This window comes from Plectropomus leopardus, chromosome 20 (assembly GCF_026936395.1).
Source record: "Plectropomus leopardus strain MGB_pleo_1.0 chromosome 20, ASM2693639v1, whole genome shotgun sequence".
Classification (NCBI taxonomy): domain Eukaryota; kingdom Metazoa; phylum Chordata; class Actinopteri; order Perciformes; family Serranidae; genus Plectropomus; species Plectropomus leopardus.
The window spans coordinates 28,907,399-28,929,679 of NC_142195.1; the positions used below are offsets into that span (position 1 = coordinate 28,907,399).

At 38.7% G+C, this 22,281-nt stretch overlaps 1 protein-coding gene across 1 annotated transcript; it reads right to left on the reverse strand.

The window, feature by feature from the left end:
• Positions 1 to 888: 888 nt before the first annotated feature.
• aebp1a (AE binding protein 1a) lies at positions 889 to 21,541 on the reverse strand. Its single transcript, XM_088071001.1, has 20 exons — positions 21,000 to 21,541; positions 15,765 to 16,022; positions 14,904 to 14,963; positions 14,300 to 14,356; positions 13,883 to 13,942; positions 13,717 to 13,776; positions 12,059 to 12,136; positions 11,659 to 11,768; positions 10,786 to 10,925; positions 9,859 to 9,943; positions 9,082 to 9,226; positions 8,198 to 8,277; positions 7,724 to 7,847; positions 6,806 to 7,002; positions 6,224 to 6,397; positions 4,793 to 4,918; positions 4,474 to 4,720; positions 3,486 to 3,625; positions 3,176 to 3,275; positions 889 to 2,673 (listed from the first exon to the last, which is right to left on the reverse strand). The coding sequence occupies exons 1-20, from the start codon at positions 21,241 to 21,243 to the stop codon at positions 2,132 to 2,134; spliced, it is 3,027 nt and encodes a 1,008-aa protein (XP_087927127.1). The 5' UTR covers positions 21,244 to 21,541; the 3' UTR covers positions 889 to 2,131.
• Positions 21,542 to 22,281: the final 740 nt, after the last annotated feature.

Consider the following 22,281-nt stretch of genomic DNA (forward strand, 5'->3'; position numbering starts at 1 on the left):
GAGAACAAGGCACAGAACAACTTGATAAGAGATGTCACACAAACTGCAGAAATTGCATCAAAGATGCAAGAAAATTACCCATTAAATTGCTGGCGGGAATTATTGGATATTAATGAAAAAATATGTTGAAAAAAATCGTATATATTTAAAATTATGTTCCAGAAAACAAACATATATTTTTTATGTTTTAACTATTAATTTAACCACTTTCTTAAGGTTATTTTGTTTTTTGTTTTCATTTTCACTTGTTTTTTGTTGCTTATTTCAGGTAATGTTCGTGCAATTGTGTTTTCTTTTGATAGAAACCATACCAATTCGCTCAGGTTTCAAAGGGTTAAAACAACCAGTTATGTTGTTTGCTGATCTCCCAATCTACCATCCCCTCCACCTCTCTTTGTACTACGTCACTCTAGAAATGTGGATATGGTTCATTTAAAACGTGCAAAGGGTACAATGGCAGCTTTTTCTTGTTGAGACCGGGATTTGGTTTCAGGTCGGAGATTTTAGTGTTTGAGGTGAGAATTTGATTTCACTTCCTGCAGCTGAGCAATGAGGAACATGTCAGCTGTCTGTGCTGAACACGATGTGACGCGATATCTGATCTCTGGGTGTCAGAGCAGGAAAGAAAACAAGGAAACAGACATCATTTATTTTTCTGCGTTATAAGAGGAGGTTCAGTAACGAGGAAATTAAAGTTCAGAATCACCTCCTGTTTGGTTTCATTTACATCACGATGCATTTTATTTAATAGAGCACCTGCAGTTTTCAATCATGCTTATATTCAGTGATCTATAGTCAATTTTGTTGTCAAAATGGCAATTTTCTATTAAGAATTTGATCTTTTAGGTAATTATTTGAACGACTGAATAACACACACAGACGAAGATGTTTTAGAAAATAACTTCATTTTAATCAAATGCATTCAGCAGTACATTAAATCAGTTTAAGTGAGGCCAGCAATCACACTGTAAAGCCATTAAAGACACATAAAGATATACAAACACTTCTAATGGAGAGGGACTGAATCACATCCTGTTTGCGTCGCTCTGTGACGTCGAGTGTTTTATTAAATCTGATCAAACTTGTGCTGTATATTCTCTGCTCAGCAGAAGTTTTTGATTCCAGATCAATTCCCTGTAAAGGATTTCACAAAAACGTATTTATCTTATGAAAGATCTCTTAAAGCAGGGATACTCAGCTTGTTTTGGTTGGAAGACACGTTTGCAATGGGATTTTGGGGCATTTCTAAGATTTAAGGATCCTTGTCAGATTTTAGGACGTTTCTTGGATTTTAGGACATTTCTAGTATTTCAGGAAGTTTCTGGGAATTTCGGACATTCCTAAGATTTTAGCAGGTTTCTAGTATTTTTGGCACATTTCTATGACTTTAGGACATTTCTAGTATTTCAAGATGTTTCTAGACTTCAAAGATGTTTCTCAGATTTTAGGATATTTCTCGGATTGTACGATTCTTCTTGAATTTTAGGACATTTCAAGGATTTTAGGATAGGTTTCTAGGATATTCAGATATTTCTAGGATTTGTGGACGTTTCTAGGATTTGAGGTCCTATCTAGGATTTTAAGACGTTGCTTAGATTTGAGGACATTTCTAGGATTTGAGGATATTTCAAGGATTTTAGGACATAATTAAGATTTCAGGAAGTTTTTTTTATTTTTGGACATTTCTAGGATTTTGGGACGTTTCTAGGATTTTAGGACATATCTAGAATTTTAGGACATTAGGGTCTTAGGGCTATGGATCTCTGTTGGGGGATTTGGGGGATCCTCCACTTGCAGTTTTTTTGTGTAGTTTTATGCACTCTGGTACCTTATGTATACTAAAAGTACGAAAACATTCCCAGTGTGAATCACTTTATTTTTATTGTGAGTTAGAAAAAGGTTGGGGGGCCACCCGGGTACCTGTCGTGGATCAGATTTGGCCCCTGGGCCGTAAGTTGAGTATCACCGCCTTAAGTCACATTGATCTCCACTCACAGTGTTTACCCAGTGAGGTGAAAACGCTGTGAGGTCTAAATAATGACCAACCTTTGCGTCGTGTGTTTGTTAAAGCTGTGATGTTGCAGCAGATTGAAGTGGTTAGTGCGGTCGTACATGGATGTGAGTGTAGTAATCAATCGATAGTGAATTCAAACGGATAGTCCTGCGTGGGCACCGAGTCAAAGCTGACGCTATCGAACGGGTTCTCCGTCATCCAACTGTCCACCGGGAACCAGGAGTCGTACCAGGACGTGGTTTTCTCTGTTTCAGGTATCGTTGTGGGGACTGTCGTTGTTGTGGTCGTCGTAGCGGGAGTGGTCCTCAGACCGCCTCGTAATCTCTGCTGCCGCAGCCGGCGGAAACGCATGATCCGCAGCCGCCGGAGGCGCTCCGCTCTCTGAGCGATGGCGTGACTGTCGACGGTGGTCGTGTCAGGGAGGCTGGCCGGAGTCGTCCTCACCACTTTAGGGACCAGTCGAATGGGCCTGTTGCCGCCGAGCGCCATGATTTGTTTGATGCGGTCCCAGTTGGACTTGGCTAAAGTGAAGCTGCAGGAAGTGGCTCCGGAATCGTAGCCCACCATGCAGAGTCTGGTCTGAGGGGTGTAGCCGTCAGCTTTGGCCGTCACCCGGTACTCTCCGGGATTCAACAGCCGCCAGTAGTCACCACCTGAAGCTAGGATGAGTAGAGGTCAATGGTTAGGATCTGAGATTCCTTCAACATGCAAAAACTGACCCCAAAAAACTTCTGTCCTAGTTTGATTTTAGTAAAGAAAGAAAAATTAAGATTTTAAGATCAAGGCTACATATGATATAATAACAGTTATGGTGAAAAGAGAAAAATGTTCATATTTACATTAAGATTACATAGACATACAACACAAAAAGACAAATATCAAGTTTACATGCTCTTAAAACACTCAATTATGGAACATAATAAAAAGTTCAAAACGCTCAAATTTCTGATCTTGCTTCAGCCAACCTTAAACACTGCTGATAAAAAATCTTAATATCTTCTGTTTATTTTGTTTCGGTTGGTAGTGTGTTTTAAATTTAACGTGACTTTCAGTCATTTATTCAAATACAAAGCCAGAGAAAAAGGCAGATAATGACGAACACCTCTACTGCATATCACGCAGTATATGCAGTAAGTATATTTGTTGTTGTAACCAACATACCAGTTCTGACATCGTGCCGTATTCCCTCCACAGAGATGGTGGCATTAGACAGCATGTTTCCCTCCACGTCTCTCACCACGCCTTTTATCCCTCGATTTACCTGCACAGGAAACACGACAGTCCTAAAACCTTCAAAATGCCCCTCAGATCCATTACAACTAAAATTATTCTACGCCGACGATGCCACTTTCTATGTGACAAAGAGCAAAGTTTAAAAACAGCCATCCCACAAGTTTGCAGGGTGTGTGAGCTGTCATTTAAAAGACTTAAGTTTAAGTGTTCAACTTGTACTTATCAGTCCAGTTGTCACCTGTTCGATGAAGGACAGCAGAGCCTCGCGGTTGTTCTCCCACTCCAGAGGCAGCTCACTCTCATGGGGAAACTTGTCGCAGCCCAAAAAGATGGAGAGCTCAAAGCAGTTTGTGTGCAGGTAGCTGAAGTCGTTCATGCCTGTGGGGGAGGAAAGCTTCAGAGGACGTTCTGATAAAGGATAAATTACATCTTTCATCTTTTTTACATTCGTATTTCTTTAGTTTTATTAGTAAAGTGGCGTAAATTTTGTCATCTGTATGCGCTGACAAATGTGTGAACGCTTCTATGCATGAAAACACCTAAAAAGAACTTTTTGCACATCTATTTTCATTTTTAGAGTCCATTTGTTCCTCAACCAAAGAAAACCAGTTTGTAGAAGTCCTGTATGGGAGCACTGGTTGGCTGGTCTCAGTGTAAGAACTGGACTTAATGGGGAACCCAATCAAATTTAAAAACCTGGAGAAACATCCCTTTTCTTGTGCTGCTTTCAGACACCAATCACAAGTATTTTGAATCTGAAAAAGATCTGTGAATATCCTTCAAAAATAAGAAAAATGAGATGGGAAACTTTAAGAAAATTTCCACCAATTGCAAGAAATTAGTAGATTTAGAAAACTATTTAAAAAAAAAGCAAGGCAAAAATGTCTTGGGGGGCAGGGAAAACATTTCTAATTATTATAATTAACTTTTTAAAATTATGTTGCAGAATAATTAGATTTTTTAAGCATCTTTTTGGGGTTAATTTTCCTATGTTCCTATTTTTTACTAATTATTTTAAGTAATTTTCTTGTATTTATTGCAAATTTCTTGCCAATTTTGTGTCATTTTGTCTTTAGTTGCTCATTGCTTTCTTCTCATGTTTCAGAAAGAAATCAAGCAAATTTTTCAGGCTTTAGAGGGTTAACCCTCCATGAATACAACCAGGACTAAGTGGGAAAGTGGGATTTGTTTTTTCATATTCTTTTACTTCTTTGACGCCCACTTACTGCCCACCACTGGTTTCCAGCTGGCTCTGTTGGTGATCCCTTGTCCCGCAGTGATGTCATCACCATGGCAGGAGCCTCTGTAGGTCTCCGTCATGGTCAGATGGCTGTGGGCGTACGACATCGCCAACCATCTGAACATGGCGTCGTCGGGCGTCTCCCTCAGAGACCCTTCGTTCTGCCGCTGGATGCGAGCCCACGTCTCCTCGTTCATTTCGGAGTTTCCTCTCCAACGCCGGCTGTCGGTTATCTTTTGACAACATCAGAGGGTTATTACACAGCGGCTGAGACGTTTATTTAGTTCTTTGTGAAACAGACTTACAGAAAGTGGTGGCCGCTGCATGTCAAAAGGGTACGCCACCAGTTTTTCTCCTCCTTGCAAGTTAGCTCCGAGTACAAATGGGGTGCGCTCCATCCAGGTGATGATGGCTTTAGTTTCAGTGGCAAGCTGTGAAGGCAAGAGGCAGAAAAATGCGATTTTCAGCTCATTGTGTGGCATCAAGGTGGTCCTCAACCTTCTGAGACTCCAGCTTTTGTTTGGTATGCATTTTTAATTTCTCTAACAAGTATTAAGGACCGTCTTTGAACAGCAAGTCGTTTTTGAAAATTGTGATGTCCTCGTTTGGGGATATTGGGTTTATTATCAAACCTTAAAACTTTTTTTTGTGCTGCTTTCAGAGGCCTTTCACAAGTATTTCAACTTTTGAAAATCAAGCAAATTAGTGTGATTTCTTTCACAAACATGGGAAATAGGCAATGAGAAACTTGGTAAAATATGTTTGACAAATTGCAAATAATTAGTAGATTTAAAAAATATATATTTTTAAAAAGCCAGGAAAAAATGTCTATGAAAAAAAGGAGTAAAAGCTAAGTAAAAAATATATTTATTTATATTATATATTTAAATTATATTTATAATCATAATTACATTTTAAAAATAATTAATTTTAATATATAATTTTATACAGACTTAAAGCTGTAAGCAGTGACGAAAGGGCCCCTGCACCTCCACGTATGTCAGGTACTGGTGGGACTCCAGCTGACGCGGTCGTTCATTTCTGTGAAAGTTGGATAATGTACGCAGAGAGTTTGGACCCTTGAGTGAGCTATTTCACATGGTGAAGTACTTCTAGCAGCCACTAGGTGGCAGTGGAGGAGACTCAAATTTCATGTCATCTGTGTTTACATCATCATGGAAATGCTGTGGCTGTCAAACACTCAGCTGTTCTACAGTCAAAGTTATTACCATGTTACCATTTGGTGTATGTTTTTTGTGCGAAAACAAAATTGCAAATGCAACATATTGAAAATCCTTGTGATTTTTTTCATTTTGTAATTTCTTGCTCCATACTTTCCTTGCTCCAAATTTGCGATAAGACAATATAATAGAGTCCCAGTGTCCTAAAACAATAAGATCCTAATGTCGTCAAACAAGTACGTCATACTAAACAGCCTCTTAGCTTGTTGCTTTTGCTAAAATTGCTGAAATTTGTTTCTAATTTCTTTCTTAATTTATCAAACAAATGTTTTTAAGCATAAATTTGATCAGGTTTTGTACCTTCTCCACTTTTCTTCTTACATTTTTTACATGGATAAACGTATAGTGCTTTTGGGACCACTAAATGGCACAAAATATGTTCACGAAGGAGGACAGGTCTAATTTAACTGGGATGTTATAAGCTGCAGAGATCCCAAACAGTAACGTCCTCATATGAGGACGCAGGGTCGTAGCCGGGGTTAAAAACAAACTCACAGAGCCATTGAAGACGTTTTCTGGGAGGGGGATGTGATGGTTGGGCACTATGCGAGGGACCCAGCCTCTGTCCTCGGCTCCCCACAGGATGCTGTTGAGGTCTGGGAAGTTCTGGAAGATGTCGTATCCTTCTTCGGTCCAGTGGCCCAGAGCCCAGTTCCCCATCTCAGAGCCCTAGAGGACAAGAAGGAGGACCACGTTAGGTCTCAATGAAAATTCGCGGGTACCATTTTAGCATCGTTGACTAAATATGTGAGAAGTTTGAGAAAGTGGTCTAATGTCACGATAGCTCCGTCATAGCTGTGTTCGGAGGCATTGTGTTTTTAGGTTGTCCCTACGTACATACATCTGTCCACCCATTGTGGACGGTATGTCTCAAAAACACCTCGAGAGACTTTCATCTCAATTGGCACAAACGGCCACTTGGACTAAACGATGAGTTCATTAGATTTTGGTGGTCAAAGGTCACTGTGATCTTGCGTCTTTCCTGTTCTTGTGAATGTTTTGTTTGTGCCTTAAGGGAATTTCTTCAAATTTGGCACAAACGTCTGCTCAGTCTCAATATCTTATTTTCCATCGTACCATCTCGTAGGCCAGCTCGTAAGCATCGGGGTTGAGCGAAGGCACCAGGTGTATTCTCACTCCGTCCACCAGGCGGCGCACTCTGGGGTTCTCGTCATTGTACTCTTTGCACAGAAACTGCATCAGCAGGAGGAGAAGCTCTCGGCCCAGCGCCTCGTTACCATGGAGACCAGCTGTGTACCGAAACTCAGGCTCACCTGTTGTCAGCAGAAGCAAAAGACAGTACACAGATTAATTAACATATTTATATTAACGTACATAACAGCCAGCAAATCCTTAAAAAGTCTGAAAAGGCACCGAATTCATTCATCTAAAAATAAGGCATTAATTGGTATTAAATTAAATGAAGTCTTAAAAATGCTCAGACATGGGAAATGAGATTTTATTTTTTTTTCGACGTTGCATTGTAAAATCTTAAAATAATTGGTAACATTTTTTGTTAAATAACTGAATAAATTCCTTTTTTTTCAAACTCATCATGATTCGAATCCAAGCAGTAGTATCTCACATGCAAATTTAAAAAACACAAAATTGTCCACAAAACAGGCCAAAAAACACCAGATGTTTCCTACTTCTTTAGGTTACTTAAATAGATACCTTTATAATATAATATGTCCATTGTCTTCCATGTGCTCTACTCTAAAAACAGTTATTTTTCCAACATTTGAAATAGTAAATCGAACTTTTTTCACTGGACAAAGAGTCAGAAAAACTAAAATTGTCCTTGTTCAATTTAGGATATTAGAAAATTGGTCTTTACGTGTGGCGTTAAAAAAGTCTTAAATCTAACTTGCCTTAAGCTGTAGGAACCCTGAACGCCAGAACAGGTGTCTGCCTGAAGTTTCATGAATCGTTGCCTTGTTAAAGGGACAGCTCATCCCACATTCAGTTAATGGAAACCCGTCTTGCGTCTCGTACCTGTCTCGTGCTCTCCGGGGTTGTCGGAGATCTCCATGGCGTACAGTTTCAGGCCCTGAGAGCTTTTCCCGATGTTGTAGATCCTGGTGATGTTGGGACACTCTTCGTTTATCACCTTCATCATCTGGAAGAGAGCGAAAAGATGGAGGTTATTTGTGATATCGTTCTCTGCAGAATTATCACTTGATCGGGCAGTTTTTCGCTGTGAGCGGCAGCTCTTATACGTCGCTCTGTCGGTTGGTCCCACCCTTTGTTTTCTGAAGTTTTTGTGCTAGGAGGCTGAAATTCAGCATGAAGCATAAAGTGTGTGTTTGAAGGTGTGTTTTTGGTCATGTCAATTGACTAAGAGGGAGGTGTAGTAATAGGAGTTGGCTAAAAAGGGGAAGCATGCTGCACGAGGCTGCAGCCATTGTAAATTCATTTTTGTTATTAAAAATGTATTTATTTTTGAATGAATCAGACTTGAAAACAGACCTGTCTCATCTCCTTGTAGTTGTGGTGTCTGTAGTCCAGGTCGTCTGACGGGTTGACTTCGTTCTCACTGTGGTAGGTGCCTGAAAGAAGCAGCGTGTCGATAGTTAACTAGAGAAGATGTTACTATTAATACTGTCAATATTTAACCCTTAAGGCCTGCTTTTAATATCACACACACTCGTACCGCTCTGCTCACAGAATTCACTCTTCAAAATCATTTTTTTCATGATGCCACTATTTTTTTACATGAAAAAAAGACCAAAAAAAGCTTGCTAAGTAGATTTTTATTATTTTTATTTATTTATTTATTTGTATTTATTTATTTATTTATAATTATTTATTTTTTGATGATGATGTACAGCAACATTGATTGTGATAGTGAAATAGCATGTATTTTCTGAACACAGCCAAAATTATCAAAAAATGAAGAATGAAAAGCGCGTAAAATGTGTCAAACTGTCACATTTTTTCAAAGTTTTATCATTATATTTTGCATTTTTAACCCGAATGTGCAGAGTTACTGAAGAAATATGGTGGATAAAAGTATAAAGTAACAGAAAATAGAAATGCTCCTTAAAACACAGTTATTTTGGGATTATGTAACTCTTTAAAACACAGAGGTTATGAAGTTCGTGTTGTGAAACAGCCTCACGTGTGTCTCTGCTGTCGGGTGAAACCTTTTTAACTCAAATTTTGGCTTCAGTTGCATTTTTTTTCCTCCAGTGCAGGATGACATATTCCCGTAAGGAATGAGTGAACTCTGTGACTCATGAGGTCATGAAACTATTCAGCAAACGCATTAAACGCTGCCTTGTGTGTGCTCGGACGCATGTTCACGCATGTGTTGTGTTGTGTGTGGTTGTGTGGTTGTGTGTGATACTGACTGGGTAGCTGACAGGCCAGGATCTCGGCTCGGAGGCACAAGCTGCCGTTCCAGCTCTGAGGCAGGATGCGGATGTAACGCGCCACCACCGGCGTAGAAAACTGACTCATCACCGGCGTGTCCTTATCCACGTTCCCATAGAACAACTGCAGGAGAGGGACGCAGAAAATCCGTTATTATTCAGCTTCTTTTTCTATTAACCCTCTGATGCCTGGATCCACATCAGTTTTCTTGTGCTGCGTTCAGGTGCCTTTAGCAAACTGGTTTGATTTCTTTAGAAAACATGAGGGGGAAAAAGGCAGTGAGCAACTTGACAATAAATTTTGAGAAATAACAAAAAGGTGACAAGAAAATTACCAGTAATTTTGCTTTTAAAAAACATTTAATTCAAAATTATGTTAAAATAATAATTTAATTCATGTATTAATTTTTTTTAATGTATTTATTTATTTTTTCTTACTTTTCTTTTTTATTTTTTATTTGCTAAATTTCATGTAATTTTCTTTTAACTTTTTCCTAATTATAATATTTATTATTATTATTATTATTATTATTATTATTATTATTATTATTAATATACTCCAAATGTCCAGAAAACGATCTTTCTAATCATCATAATTGTATATTTTTAATGTTTTGCAAATTTTTGGGCCATTTCTTCTGAGGTTGGTCATTGCGTTCTTCCACTGTTTTAAAAAGAAATAAATCAAATTTATTTGGGGTTCAAAGGGTTAAGCACTGGCGATTATTTGTGCAGTTGATTGTAATTTCCGCTCACCCATTCAGCGTAGCCATCATGCAGCGTCGTCCAGTCACGGCTGTCGTTACTGAACGCCACGAAGTAGGACGACACGAAATCCTCGCTGGGAAGACAATTAGATTCATGATAATTTAAGCTGATCTGTATGGAAGCTTATTTCTGCCAAAAGAGAACCAGATGGTCTGATGTGTCCAAGTTATTGGACAAGGTGACAAAAAAAAACACCTAAAAAGTACCTCAAAAAGAGAGAGAGAGTGAATGGAGACTAGGGAAAAATATCTAAAAAGAAAAAACATATTGATACCTATTATCATTACATATTTAAAATAAGTTTATTCTATTATTTATTATAAGTAATTATATTATTGTTTTATTTTAGGTCATTTCCTGTGTTCGTCCTTTCTTATGCTAATTACAGGTAACTTTCTTTTAAATTTTAACTAATTTCTTGCTAATTTTTTGGTCAAGTTGGGAAAAGAAAAAGACCTGAAAATTAGTTATAAAAAAAGGAGGGAGCAAAGAAAAAATTTAGAAGATAACAACAAAAGAGAGAAAAATATCCAGAAAATTATATTTACAATAATCATTATCATAATTAATATTGCATTTATATGCATTTTTTCTTTTCTTTTTGTGCTAAATTTCAGGTATTTTTTTTTGTAACTTCTCCCTGTGTTTTTGGGAAAAATCAAGCCAATTTGATTAGATCTTTAAAGGGTTAAAGCTTGATATTTTTATACTGCAGTCCCACTGAGCATTGTTGTGGTTTTATATGTGCATTTCAAATGTTGGATCACAGCACGTTTTGTCCACTTTTATGCCAGAAAAATGACAGTTAATATTTTAGTATCAAAATACGATCATGCATCATATGACGTGTGCTTACGTCAGGTAATACAGTGAATCTGCATACGTCGCGTGTGAGCGTTTTGGGTTTAGACTCACATTGTCTCCGAGTTTCTTCCCTGAGTGATGACCCCGGTGAACTCCACCTCTCGGCGAGCATCGACCTCGAACCAGTGGTTAGTCTCCTCTGGCTCGGCGCACCACGCGCCGCCGTACAGATCGTCCTCGTTTTCGCTGCCCTGCACCCAAACACAGCTCTGCTTAGGCCCCGCTTTTCATCAAAACTCTTACTATCAGATGAGCATGGAGTGCCATTTAAATCTATATTATAGGAATATAAAAAATAAATAAATATGCCTACAGAATAAATCCTGCAATAAAAAACTGATGCAATAAATATGGAAATTTAAATATATACATGAGTCAACATAGTTAAATATGTATTTATAAAAAAAAATAAATAGGTTTTTCATCCTTAAATAAATAAATGTTGCATTATGAAACAAAAGTCCCCTGAAATAAATAAAAGCCCCTTAGAATAAATAAAGTTTAAATAATAAAACAAAAGTCCATTGATATAAATTTGGAAGCTGAAATAGGAGTCCCCTAAAATAAATAAATGTGTAATAATTACATTAAAAAGTGTTTTTGTTTTATTTTTTTAAATGAATGTGGTATTATGAAATTAAAATCAACTGAAATATCCCGAAATTTAAAAAAAAAAAAAAAAAAGCCATTTTAAGAATGTCTTTTTAAAATATCTCTAAAAAACTAAATAGACTTATTTATTTAAATTTAATATGGAAATTATTTCATTATTAAATTGATAAATATTTAAATATGTTTAGATTGAAAATATATTTTTTTATTTCATAGATGTATGTATTCATTTTTTAATATGCACTTAAATAGCATTTCATAGCTGTTCTGAGAGTAGACTCATGCCACTGTTGCTTAGTTTATTTTTTCTACCTGCATGTTGAGTCGTCCCCTCTGAGCCGCGAAGCCGTGGTGAGACTGCGAGGACGCCAGCAGCTGGTCGTCCTCCACCCGGTGAGACTCCAAACCCAGAGGAGGACACTCTGAGAGGGAGGGAAAAACACAAACAGGAGGAAATCCTCTGGTTCAAAACATTCGTTGGCTTCACTCGTGGGAGCAGTTGCTAATGAGGCTGTCAAAGCATTTTTTTTCTTTTTAATGAGACGCAGTAAAACATGTTTAAGACAAAAGACTCAGTGGATCAGTGAATAAACAGCGGTGGAAGAAGTATTCAGGTCCTTTAGTAATTAAAAGTACTAAAACCACACTAAAATATCCCCCATCAGTGTTTAATTTCTAAATAGTGATAAAGAAACTTTAGTTCTTTTCTTACTTTTTGGTTCGACAGGTACTGAGATCTGCCTCAGTCTCTCCTCTTCCTCCTCCTCCCACTTCTTCCTCAGCCGCTCAGCTTCAGAGGCGTAATGAGAAAACAACATGCGTCAAAACACGGACTCCCAAAATATTTCCATATGTGCTTGTACAGTGCACCTACATCCCCTCTTATATATTCCTGATGTGTTTCCCGTCTAAAATATGGGTCAGCTCGGTCTCCCGGGGTTGTTTTTGGCAAACAGTCTGGATTTTTAAACCAGAGTTTTGTAACTTTTCATGTGATTTTGCAGGAAATACCGAAATGTTGCGTAAGACTTTAGCAGTTATCAAAGTGATCCTTTCCGTCAGCTCCCTCCGGACTCTTGATATCATCATAACATCAGACAGCTGGTCTCTGAGGTTTACATAACAATCCTCGACCAAGCAGCTGTTAGAAATCCCAAACTCCCTCTAATGAATGCCACATCTCAAGAACGCCTTGAAAGAATTTCCTCAAATTTGGCACAAACGTCAACCTTAACTCCAGGATGAAATGATTTGATTTTGGTAGTCAAAGGTCACTGTGATGCTGTGTTCATCTCATTCTCATTAACATGATATCTCAATTTCCTCAAATTTGGCACAAACGTCCACTCAGACTTAACAGTGAACTCTTTACAATTTTGTGGTCAAGGTCACTGTGATCCCTTGTGTGTCTTTTGTGACCTTGATATATATCAGAAGTGACAAAAGGGAATTTCTTCAATTTTGGCACAAACATCCACCTGAACTCAACAATGAACTGATTACATTTTCGTGATCTAAGCTTACTGTGGTTCTTTGTCTTTCTGATTTTCTTTAAACACAATAGCTCAAGAACACCTTGAGAGAATTTCCTCAAATTTGGCACAAATGTCCACCTCAACCGAAAGATGAAATGATTAGATTAGAAATCAAGGTCACTGTGACCCTATGTGTCTTGTTCTTTTAAATGCGAGATTTCAAGAACGGCTTGAATTGAAGGAATTTCCTTTTGATTATATTTTGGTGGTCAAAGGTCACTGTGAGCTCTCATGTGTCTCGATCTCGTGACCTTGATGTATCAGAAGTGCCTCAAAGGAATTTCTTCAGTTTTGGCACAAATGTCCGCTTGAACTCAGTAATGAAATGATCACATTTTGTGGTCAAAAGTTACCCTGACCTTGAGTCCATCTAATTTTCTATGAAAGTGATAGCTCAAGTAGGCCTTGAGGGAAGCGTTCACTTGGACTCATCGATGAACTGATTACATTTTGATGGTCAAAGGTCATAGGTCCCTCTGACCCTGTGTCCATTTCTTGTGAAAGCGATATCTAAGCAATGCCTTCAGGGAATTTCTTCAAATTTGGTACAAACGTCCAACTAAATTCAAGGATGAACTGATTAGGTTTTTGTTCGTAATCCTGTCCATTTCATTGTCAAGAACGTAATATCTCAAAAACACTGTGAGGGAATCTCCTCACATTTGGCACAAACATCCTCTTGGCCTTGAACGCATTATCTCAAGAATGCCTCAGGGGAATTTCTCTAAATTTGGCACTGTAGTTTCTATCAAACAAGCAGAGGGAAATATTGCATTTAACAGGGACTTTTTTAAGCAAATCTGCATGACGTCCAGAAAAATATTCAATTAAAAACCTTTTTCTGCCTTTTCTTTTCGGGCTCTCTCCTCCTCCTCCTCTTGTTTCTTAGCCGCCACTGCAAAGACAGAATCAGATATAGAGAACAACTCGTCACAGTGCCGCAATCAAAAACTGCAGAGTAATTCGTGATTGGTGGGACGTTATCGTAATGATGCGCGTACAGTCAGCGTAGTCGTACTCTTCATACCAGGGGCCGACAAACGGGATGGCTGTGGTTTCCTCTGAAACAAAGCAAGCAGATGATTACAGGTTAGACTTTTCTCTAACCCTAACCCTAACCCTTCAAGGAAATACAATGACAATAGTAACACGTGAAAAATTAAAAATAAAAATAAAGTGAGCAGTGGCACAATTACCCAGTAATACATAAAAAAGTATCTATATAAATAAATAATATTAATATAACATTTATATACATATATATGGGTGAGAAATGTGATGACTTTACAAATTAAAAAAGAAAAAAAAGACTAAACTTGACATGGACTTTTACACCAGTGACTTGTGATTTCACTCTCATTTCGGACTTGAAAATACTTGAAACCTTCCCCTGAACCAAAAACTAAAAATAGCAGTACCTGGTATGTACATGATGGTCTCAGTAGTTGAAGTTTTTTGTCTAGCGCGGATAATATCTGTAAAAAAAAACACAACACACACCGTGTTATTATCACATTCTGCGACAAAATCAAATTAAAGAAACTTCACAGCAGCACGTTAATCAGCCCTGAAGTCTACTGTTATTATAGAAGAAAAACATTCCTTCCTTTAAATTCTCGATTATTTACACAGTAGTTTGTCTTTATGTTTTGTTGAAAACTATTTAAAAATAAAACTGTGTCATGGAGGACAGCAAATTCTGCTTTGATTCAGCCTTCATGTGCGTCTCGACATAAAATCTCAAAGCTCTTGTAACCCGCAGGAACCTTTACGCTCCGTCATAAAAGGAGTCGTAAAACTTTTGGCTCTGCATGAGTGGATGTTGATGAAAAAAACTGCATAAAAACAGACGAGGAGGTCGTTTTAGTTTTATAGCTTTAACAGCAAATCTATAAAATGATGCACCCACGCAAAGTATGCATGAAAAGTTTAGGCTATATTTAGCTGTGAAACTATTTAGAAATATTTAATTTTGTAAAATAAAGGTTAAGAGGCCACCTCAGTGACCCTGAAAATCCTCACCCAGATCCGGCTCAACGGGCTCCTCCCATACAGGGGCCTTCGGGGTCGCAGGTCGAACCACTGCGGAGATCACGTTAAAGAGTTAAAAACTACAGACAGAGAGGGTGATGTAATGACCAGTGGTGGACGAAGTATTCAGATCCTTTATTTTAGTAAAAGAACTATTACCACATAGTGGTACAAGTAAAAGTCCTGCAGTAAAAATGTTACTCAAGTAAAGTTAAGTAGGTATAATCAGGACGGTATTCTTGAAATTAAAAAATCTTAAAAAACAACGTACCAAAACCTTAAAATCATTTTTTTTAAACATAAAAAATCAAAATTATTTACAAAATATCCCCCAAATTAAAAATTATTAACACCCCGAACCCCCTCAAAATTATTTTAAAAAACCATCTGAATTATCAGAAAAAGAAAATTAAAAAAAAGACAAAACAAATCCCCCAAAAATTTTTTTTGTTTTTTAAAAGACACAACCAATAATTCACAATGGAGAAAAAATCCATTATAGAAAAATAGAAAAAAAAAATTAAAAAAAGTTTGGCATTTAATTTTTTGTCAGTCACCTGATGAATCATGACTAATCGTTGCAGCTGTACTCGTGTAAACTGTTTGATAATTGAATTTATCAGGAAAACAGCATATTGAATATATTAAATATAGTAAAATCTTTAGTTTTAATTTGTAAAGTAACTAAAGTTGTCGTTAAATGTAGTGGAGTAAAAAGTAAAATATTTCCCTCTGAAATGTAGTGAGGTAAAAGTATAAGGGGCATTAAAAGAAAATACTCAAGTAAAGTACAAATACCTCATATTTGTGATCCTTCTGTGGTTTAAAACCATAAATATAATGTTTACATACGTGTTCCCCAGCCGAGCTCAATCAGCAGCCTCTCCTCCTCCTCGTCCACAGACGACCTCTTGGTCTCTGGCGGCGGCGGCGTCGTTGTCGTCACCACCACCTTCGGCTTCTTGGTGGCTTTGGGCGCCTTCGGCTTCTTTGTTGGTTTTGGGGCTTTGGGTTTCTTGGTGGGTTTCGGGGCTTTGGGCTTTTTAGTGGGTTTCGGGGCTTTCTGCTTCTTTGCTTTGGCTTCCTTCTCTGCTGCTTTCTTTGCTCTGGCTGCAGAGGGTTAAAAGAGGAAAACAGTTATGTGACTGTTTGTGAACGTAAAGCAGCTTTGTTAAACATTTTATTGGCGCATTACAAGACGAACTTTTCTTTCTTGTTGTTATATGTTTGTTAGCACAGACACATTCACAGCAAACGTCACACTGTAACTATAAAACAAGTTTTAGCTCAGACAGACAGGACACATAAACGCAGCAGGAGCTGGCTCTGGAGGAGAATTCGTCCACTTCGCTGGTTTGTTTTGGTCTGAAACCAAAGTATAAAGTCCTCAGAGAGGAGACCAGAGCCGAGGCCTAAAAATATAAAAATAATCCACCCAGGTGTTGTTTTTAATACTGTACCGTGCATGATGAAGTAGTTACGTAAGAGCAGACTCAGTTTGATTTAATTTCAGAGCTACGAAAAAAGGTTATATTTTATTCCTCTGGGAGCGTGGCAAAAATCAAAAACGTTTAATTAAAGGAATACTTCACCCACAAAATGAACATTTGTATATTATTTTGTCAGGCTGTGAATTTGTGAAGAAAACTGTTTTTTTCTCACATGCCTCTGTGGTGAATAACTGATTCACTGATTGACTTCGGTCCATGTTTAATGACAGCGAAACTATTTTAAAATATCATTTCACAAACTCTTACACAACTCATGCAGCATAATTCAAATCTCACTTATCCCGTCGTATTGTTAATGCTTCCCAAACACATGCATTTACACTAATAAAAAACTTAGTGTTGGAGTTTGGCTTCGAGGAGACAAGTTTCACTTTTAAACTGCACAAGTTGTGTCAGTTTGTAAACAGATGTATTGATGAATAAGTTTGCTGTTTACATGGAGAAATGCATAAAAAAAGAACATTTTCTTTATGAATTTAAGGTAACACGTCATGATTAACTGATACACAAATGGTCATTTTGTGGGTGAAGTCCCTAAAATAAACTCACCTTTTCTCATTGAAACACTTTTGCGGAAAATTCAGCTTGCTCTCGTTCCAAAGTTGTCAAATGCTGCTGCTTTGGCAGTGATTTCAGCGTAAGATACCAACAGCAAAGGCCACCTTTCACGGCGGTGTGATTCTCCAGGGGTCGGCATCAGTTTGCATGAAGCTTTAAAAAAAATCCTTTTCTTTATTTATTAATTTCTTGCAATATTCGGGACATTTTATGCTCATTGCCTTTTCGTTCCATGTTTTTGAAAAAAGAAAACAATTAACTCAGGGTTCAAAGATTTTTAAATACTCGTGAAAGGCGTCTGAACACAGCACAAAACTGATGTGGATCCAGGTTTGAAAAGGGTTAACTCATCAAATTAATTTGTGCACAAACATTGAGGAACAAACCAGCATGTTTTTTGTGTGCACAGTAAATATCCACCGTAACATATTGAGGTAACCGGAAAGACGGACGGACGGATGTAGGCGATAATCTCAGACTCTTAAATCATCCTCAGTGTCACTTTACACCTCCTCAGCTGTCTGATGAGAAACTGCTCACAGACCCTAAAGTATAAAATAGTCGGTTTCAGGTGAAACTACTCTGAATATTACAGAGAGGAGATCCTCAAAGAGCTTTAGGGTTTTTAATCCAGTGTGGTTATGAAACCATCATCAGACTCAAGCGCAGACACAGAGGGCGGCTTGTTTTCGTCAGCCAGACATGTTTCCTGATGTTCCACTGGTCCTTAAACACAACAGCCAACCCATTACTCACCCCCGCTGCCCTGCAGCCACTCCTCATTACGGTCACCTTTTCTCTGTGGCTCAGAAACAACATTATACAACATGTGCTGGACGCTCCAGCTCCAAAAAGCTTTAACAGTTTCGGTTTCTAAAACACAAGTATGGATTTATGTCAAAGAGTTCAAATCTTTCCAAACGATGTGACGGTAAAAGACAAGCTGGACAGCAGGAACCAAAAGTCCCAGGTTCACTGCATGTCCAGTGTGTAATTTACTGTAGGTAACTGCACATTTTTTGGGGAACTGGTTTTTCTTGTATGCGTCAAAATCTTATTTAACAACCAAATTTCATCACAATCCATCCAGTAGTTGCTGAGATGTTTAAGTAGTGAAATGACCGACAGAAAAAAGTCTAAATACCAGACCTGGTTCCCAGGCTTTTTGATAAACAAGCTCAGTTTTGTGCTTTTTTATGCACTGTAGCAGTTAAACTCAATTTATGGCCCAAGGGCCAAATCTGCCAAGTGCCCCCCCCAAATAATTTTCTAATTAACAGTAAAAATAAAGTGATTCACAGTGGTACATAAGGTGCCAGAGTGCATAAAACAGCATCAAATTAGAGTTTGTCCTAAAGTCCTTGAAACTACCTAAAGTCCACGACAAGTCCTAAAGTCTGAGAAATTCCGAAATTTCTAGAAATTTCCTTAAATATGGTTATAAGGAAGTAAAAAAAGTGCTTTTATAATATTTTTTGTTATAAATTATTGTTATAGTTGAATAAATCTTATATTACGTGGTTACTGGCAGCATCGTTACCTGATGCTGTCCTTCATCATTTCAGGCACATGCGACCGGTTTCGTCCGCTGTCAAGTGATGTTGCTCGGGCACGTCGCATGTGGACGTTACCCACTGCCTTCAGGCCATCCGCAAGCATACAATAACAACGCCACTGGTTCTATCTGACCGCTTTATCATCTGCTGCTATTCGTACATGTTGTATGTGGACGCAGAAGGTGGCTTTTGGCGTCTGAAAGCACTGACAGAGCGGCGCTATTTGACGAGTTGGAAGTGAGAACAGGCCAGTAATGCTGGTGACTTATAAAAATGACGTGACAATATATGCTCGATGTTCGCGATGAAGTGATATTATACATCACACAAGCCACAATACATCGAGTATATCCAATATATCTCCCATCACTACGGCAAACTGTTTCCTAAAAATGGCGGTCACAAATGTCACTGAGGGTTCTTCATGTGTTTGGAAAGTACTGACTCTGAAAAAGGAGCCAAAAAACTCCCCCAAAATGACATTTTAAGACAATGATTGTTCCGACTTTTGCTACACAATAAAAAAGGAGGCATTTCGAACTATGCAAAAGTTACTTCGGTCCAAAAAACGCCTCTAATCTGCACTTAATGGGAAATATTAGGTTTGAGTTTGGGATAAAGAACCCCAAAACAAGTTTTCAAGCACTGCAGCAAATGTTCTCAAAGTACACACAAGATAAGATATGTTAGAACTATGCAAAAGTCCCTCTGGTCCAAAACATGTCTGTACTTTATGAGAACTTTTTTTGGATTTGGGGTGTAATGGCAAAATTTCCAGCCATGCATGCAGCAAATGTTCCCAAAGTAAACAGAAGATAACACTGAATGGCTCCAACAATCATAAAAAATCTGACGCTGAAACGGAGCTGATAGAGATGTTGCACGCTCAGCAAAGCCTCCCCTGCATAAACAAAGCGTGAAAGGACTGAAAAACTGTTTTGGGTCTCAGGTTTAGGTAATTATGGCCTTTTATGTAACTCGGATCAGCCACACATGAGGAGCTCTGGCTGCTACGGCCTGCGGTTTTGCTTCACGCAGCGGAAAGTTCAGAACATCATCGATGCTACTGAAAGTGGGTCGTCTCGTAAATCCTGCTCCACTTGTGGAAAATCGTAGTGGAAATATTTCTGCCGTGGCTCAGAGTGTGTATTTTTTACAGATGTGTCTTTGCTTGGGAGGCATAATTGAGGCACAGACGCAGCTCTTTGGTTGTAAAAGCTCATTTTCTGATCTGACAAAGCAAAATGTTTGTGCACTGGAGCTGAAGTCCGGGCAGAGCGGAGCGGGTCGGTGCCGTCACGCTGCCAAGAAACTGTCAGACCACCAACTGCAAGTTTCTGCCCCGTCATCTCTGAATCACTTTCATAACAAAAAAAAAACCCAAAAATACCCAACTCTTGTGCACACGAGGCTGTAACATGTGGAGACAAAGACATCTGAGGACGGGTTCAGAGACAAAGCTGGAGACGGAGATAACAGAGTTCAAACCGAAACGTTTTCCTGCCTCAGAGATTGATTGCAGCCTTTCCTGTCTGAGTGTCCTCAGTGTCTCAGCTGCATTTGTGCCCTTAAAGCAGGGACACTCAATGTGCTTTGTTTGGGGGACACTTTGCAAAATGACAGGAGGCAAGGGGCCAGTCACAGCAGCTCTGTACACGCTTCTACAGGACGTCTCTCAGATTTTAGGACATTTTTAGGGATATTATGAGGTTTTAGGATGTTTTGTTTTCGGACATTGCTCAAATTTCAAATTTCTCTGATTTTAAAACATTTCTAGGATTTTAGGACGTTTCTTTGATTTTCAGACACTTCTAAGATGTTAGGCTATTTCTAACATTTTAAAACATTTCTCAGGTTTTAGGATGTTTCTAAGATGTTAGGGCATTTCTAGAGTTTAAGGCATTTCTTAAATTTGAGGACATTTCTTGGATTTTAGGACATTTCTCGGATTTCAGAACATTTCTATGATTTTATTTCTGTTAGGGCATTTCTTATATTTCTAAGACATTTCTCAGGTTTTAGGATGTTTCTAAGATTTCAGGGCATTTCCAGAGTTTAAGGGCATTTCCTAAATTTGAGGACATTTCTCAGATTTTAGGACATTTCTCGGATTTTAGGACATTTCTCCAATTTTAGACCATTTCTAGGATTTTAGGACATTTCTTAAATTTCAGGACATGTCTCAGATTTTAGGACACTTCTGAATTTTAAGACTTTTCTGGGATTTTAGGGCATACTCAGAGTTTAGGACATTGCTTGGATTTTTTTTAGCACATTTCTCCGAGTTTAGGATGCTTTAGGATGCTGTTAGGAAGTTTCCGTGACTTTAGGACATTAGGGTCTTAGCTAGGACGTCTTGGGGGGGGGGATCCTGCTCTGGCTTTTTTTGTCGTTTTGCTGTAAGGTCGACCCTTAAATTCAAAGTCATCTGAAGAGCAGACTTTGTGTCAGTTCCTTCTTACCTGCCTCAATTTCCTCAGGTGTTTTCTTCTTCTTTGGTTTTGTCTTCTCTGGTTCCACCACTTCAGCCGGCTCATCTGACATTTCTACGTCTGTTTTTGGTCTCTTGTGCTCGGACAGTTCTCGGGTTTCTCTCACCTGAATCCGGTCTGTGGGGAGTTTTTGCTCCTCCACATCTTGTCGAGCGCAGACTAGAGCGCAGCACAGGCTCAGCCCCACCAGGACCACCAGCACCTGGGTCCTCATTTCTCCAGTGAAAACGCAGACCAGACGCTCTCCGAGAAGAACCCTGAATCTTAAACTAGCCGTAAAAACAACTCCCAGCGACTAACATCTGACCCGCAGATGCACAGATCCAGCTATAGGGTCCTCAGGAAGTCTCAGAGGACATGAAAGAGACGCAGAGGACAACAGGATGAGCCTGCAGAGCGTCCTCTTCTCCACTCGGCCTGCAGAGAGACAGAAAAGCTTCTGTGCTGAGAGTTTTAAAGCAGCCTCCTGCTCGAGCTGCAGCGGAGGAAATGCATCTGTCTGGAGTGGATTTTCTCCAGCCAGCAGCAGCAGAGCAGCACACCTCCCTCCTCCTCCTCCTCCTCCTCCTCCTCCTCCTCCTCAGTCACATCTCTCCTTCATGGCCCTTCACCCCCTTTTCCCCTCACCCATCTCTGAGCAGAGGGGAGGAGCGTCTGCCACATGTGACATTCCTACCACAGAGGAAAGAAAGAAAGAAAATTATAGGACATTTTTACTCGGCTTTGCAGCTCGTAGAGTGAAAGAAAAGACCAGAGACTGACTCAGTCCATGTGGTTTAAACCTCAGTGACGAATAACGGAAAACATGAAAACAAACAAAACCTGAAAAACAAACTGAGGCTCCACATTTCTACTCGATAGATTAATAGACATCAAGATCTCTGCTTACCTTATAGGACATTTCTAGGATGCTAGAAAGTTTGTAGGATTTTAGGACATTTGTAGAATTTTAGTAAATTTCTTGGTTTTTAGGACGTTTGTAGGATTTTAGGACATTTCCAGATTTTAGGACATTTGTACGATTCTAGAAAGTTTGAAGGATTTTAGTAAATTTCTTGGATTTTAGGACGTTTGTAGGATTTCAGGACATTTCTTGGATTTTAGGACGTTTCTCGCATTTTAGGACATTGTTAGAATTTTAGGGCATTGCTCGGATTTTAAGACATTTGTAGGATTTTAGAAAGTTTGTAGGATTTTAGGACATTTCTCTGATTCTAAGACATTTTTAGAATTTTAGGACCTTTCTTGGATT

What these genes read in the sequence shown, in the direction of transcription:
- aebp1a (XM_088071001.1), bottom strand. Translation starts at nt 21,243, where the DNA reads ATGAGGACCCAGGTGCTGGTGGTCCTGGTGGGGCTGAGCCTGTGCTGC. An exon ending in AAAAGAAAAGGCAGAAAAAG is followed by an intron (nt 12,137 to 13,716) that starts GTTTTTAATTGA and finishes ACGCCTCTGAAG; the next exon opens with CTGAGCGGCTGAGGAAGAAG. An exon ending in ACGAGCTGGCCTACGAGATG is followed by an intron (nt 6,398 to 6,805) that starts GTACGATGGAAA and finishes CTTGTCCTCTAG; the next exon opens with GGCTCTGAGATGGGGAACTG.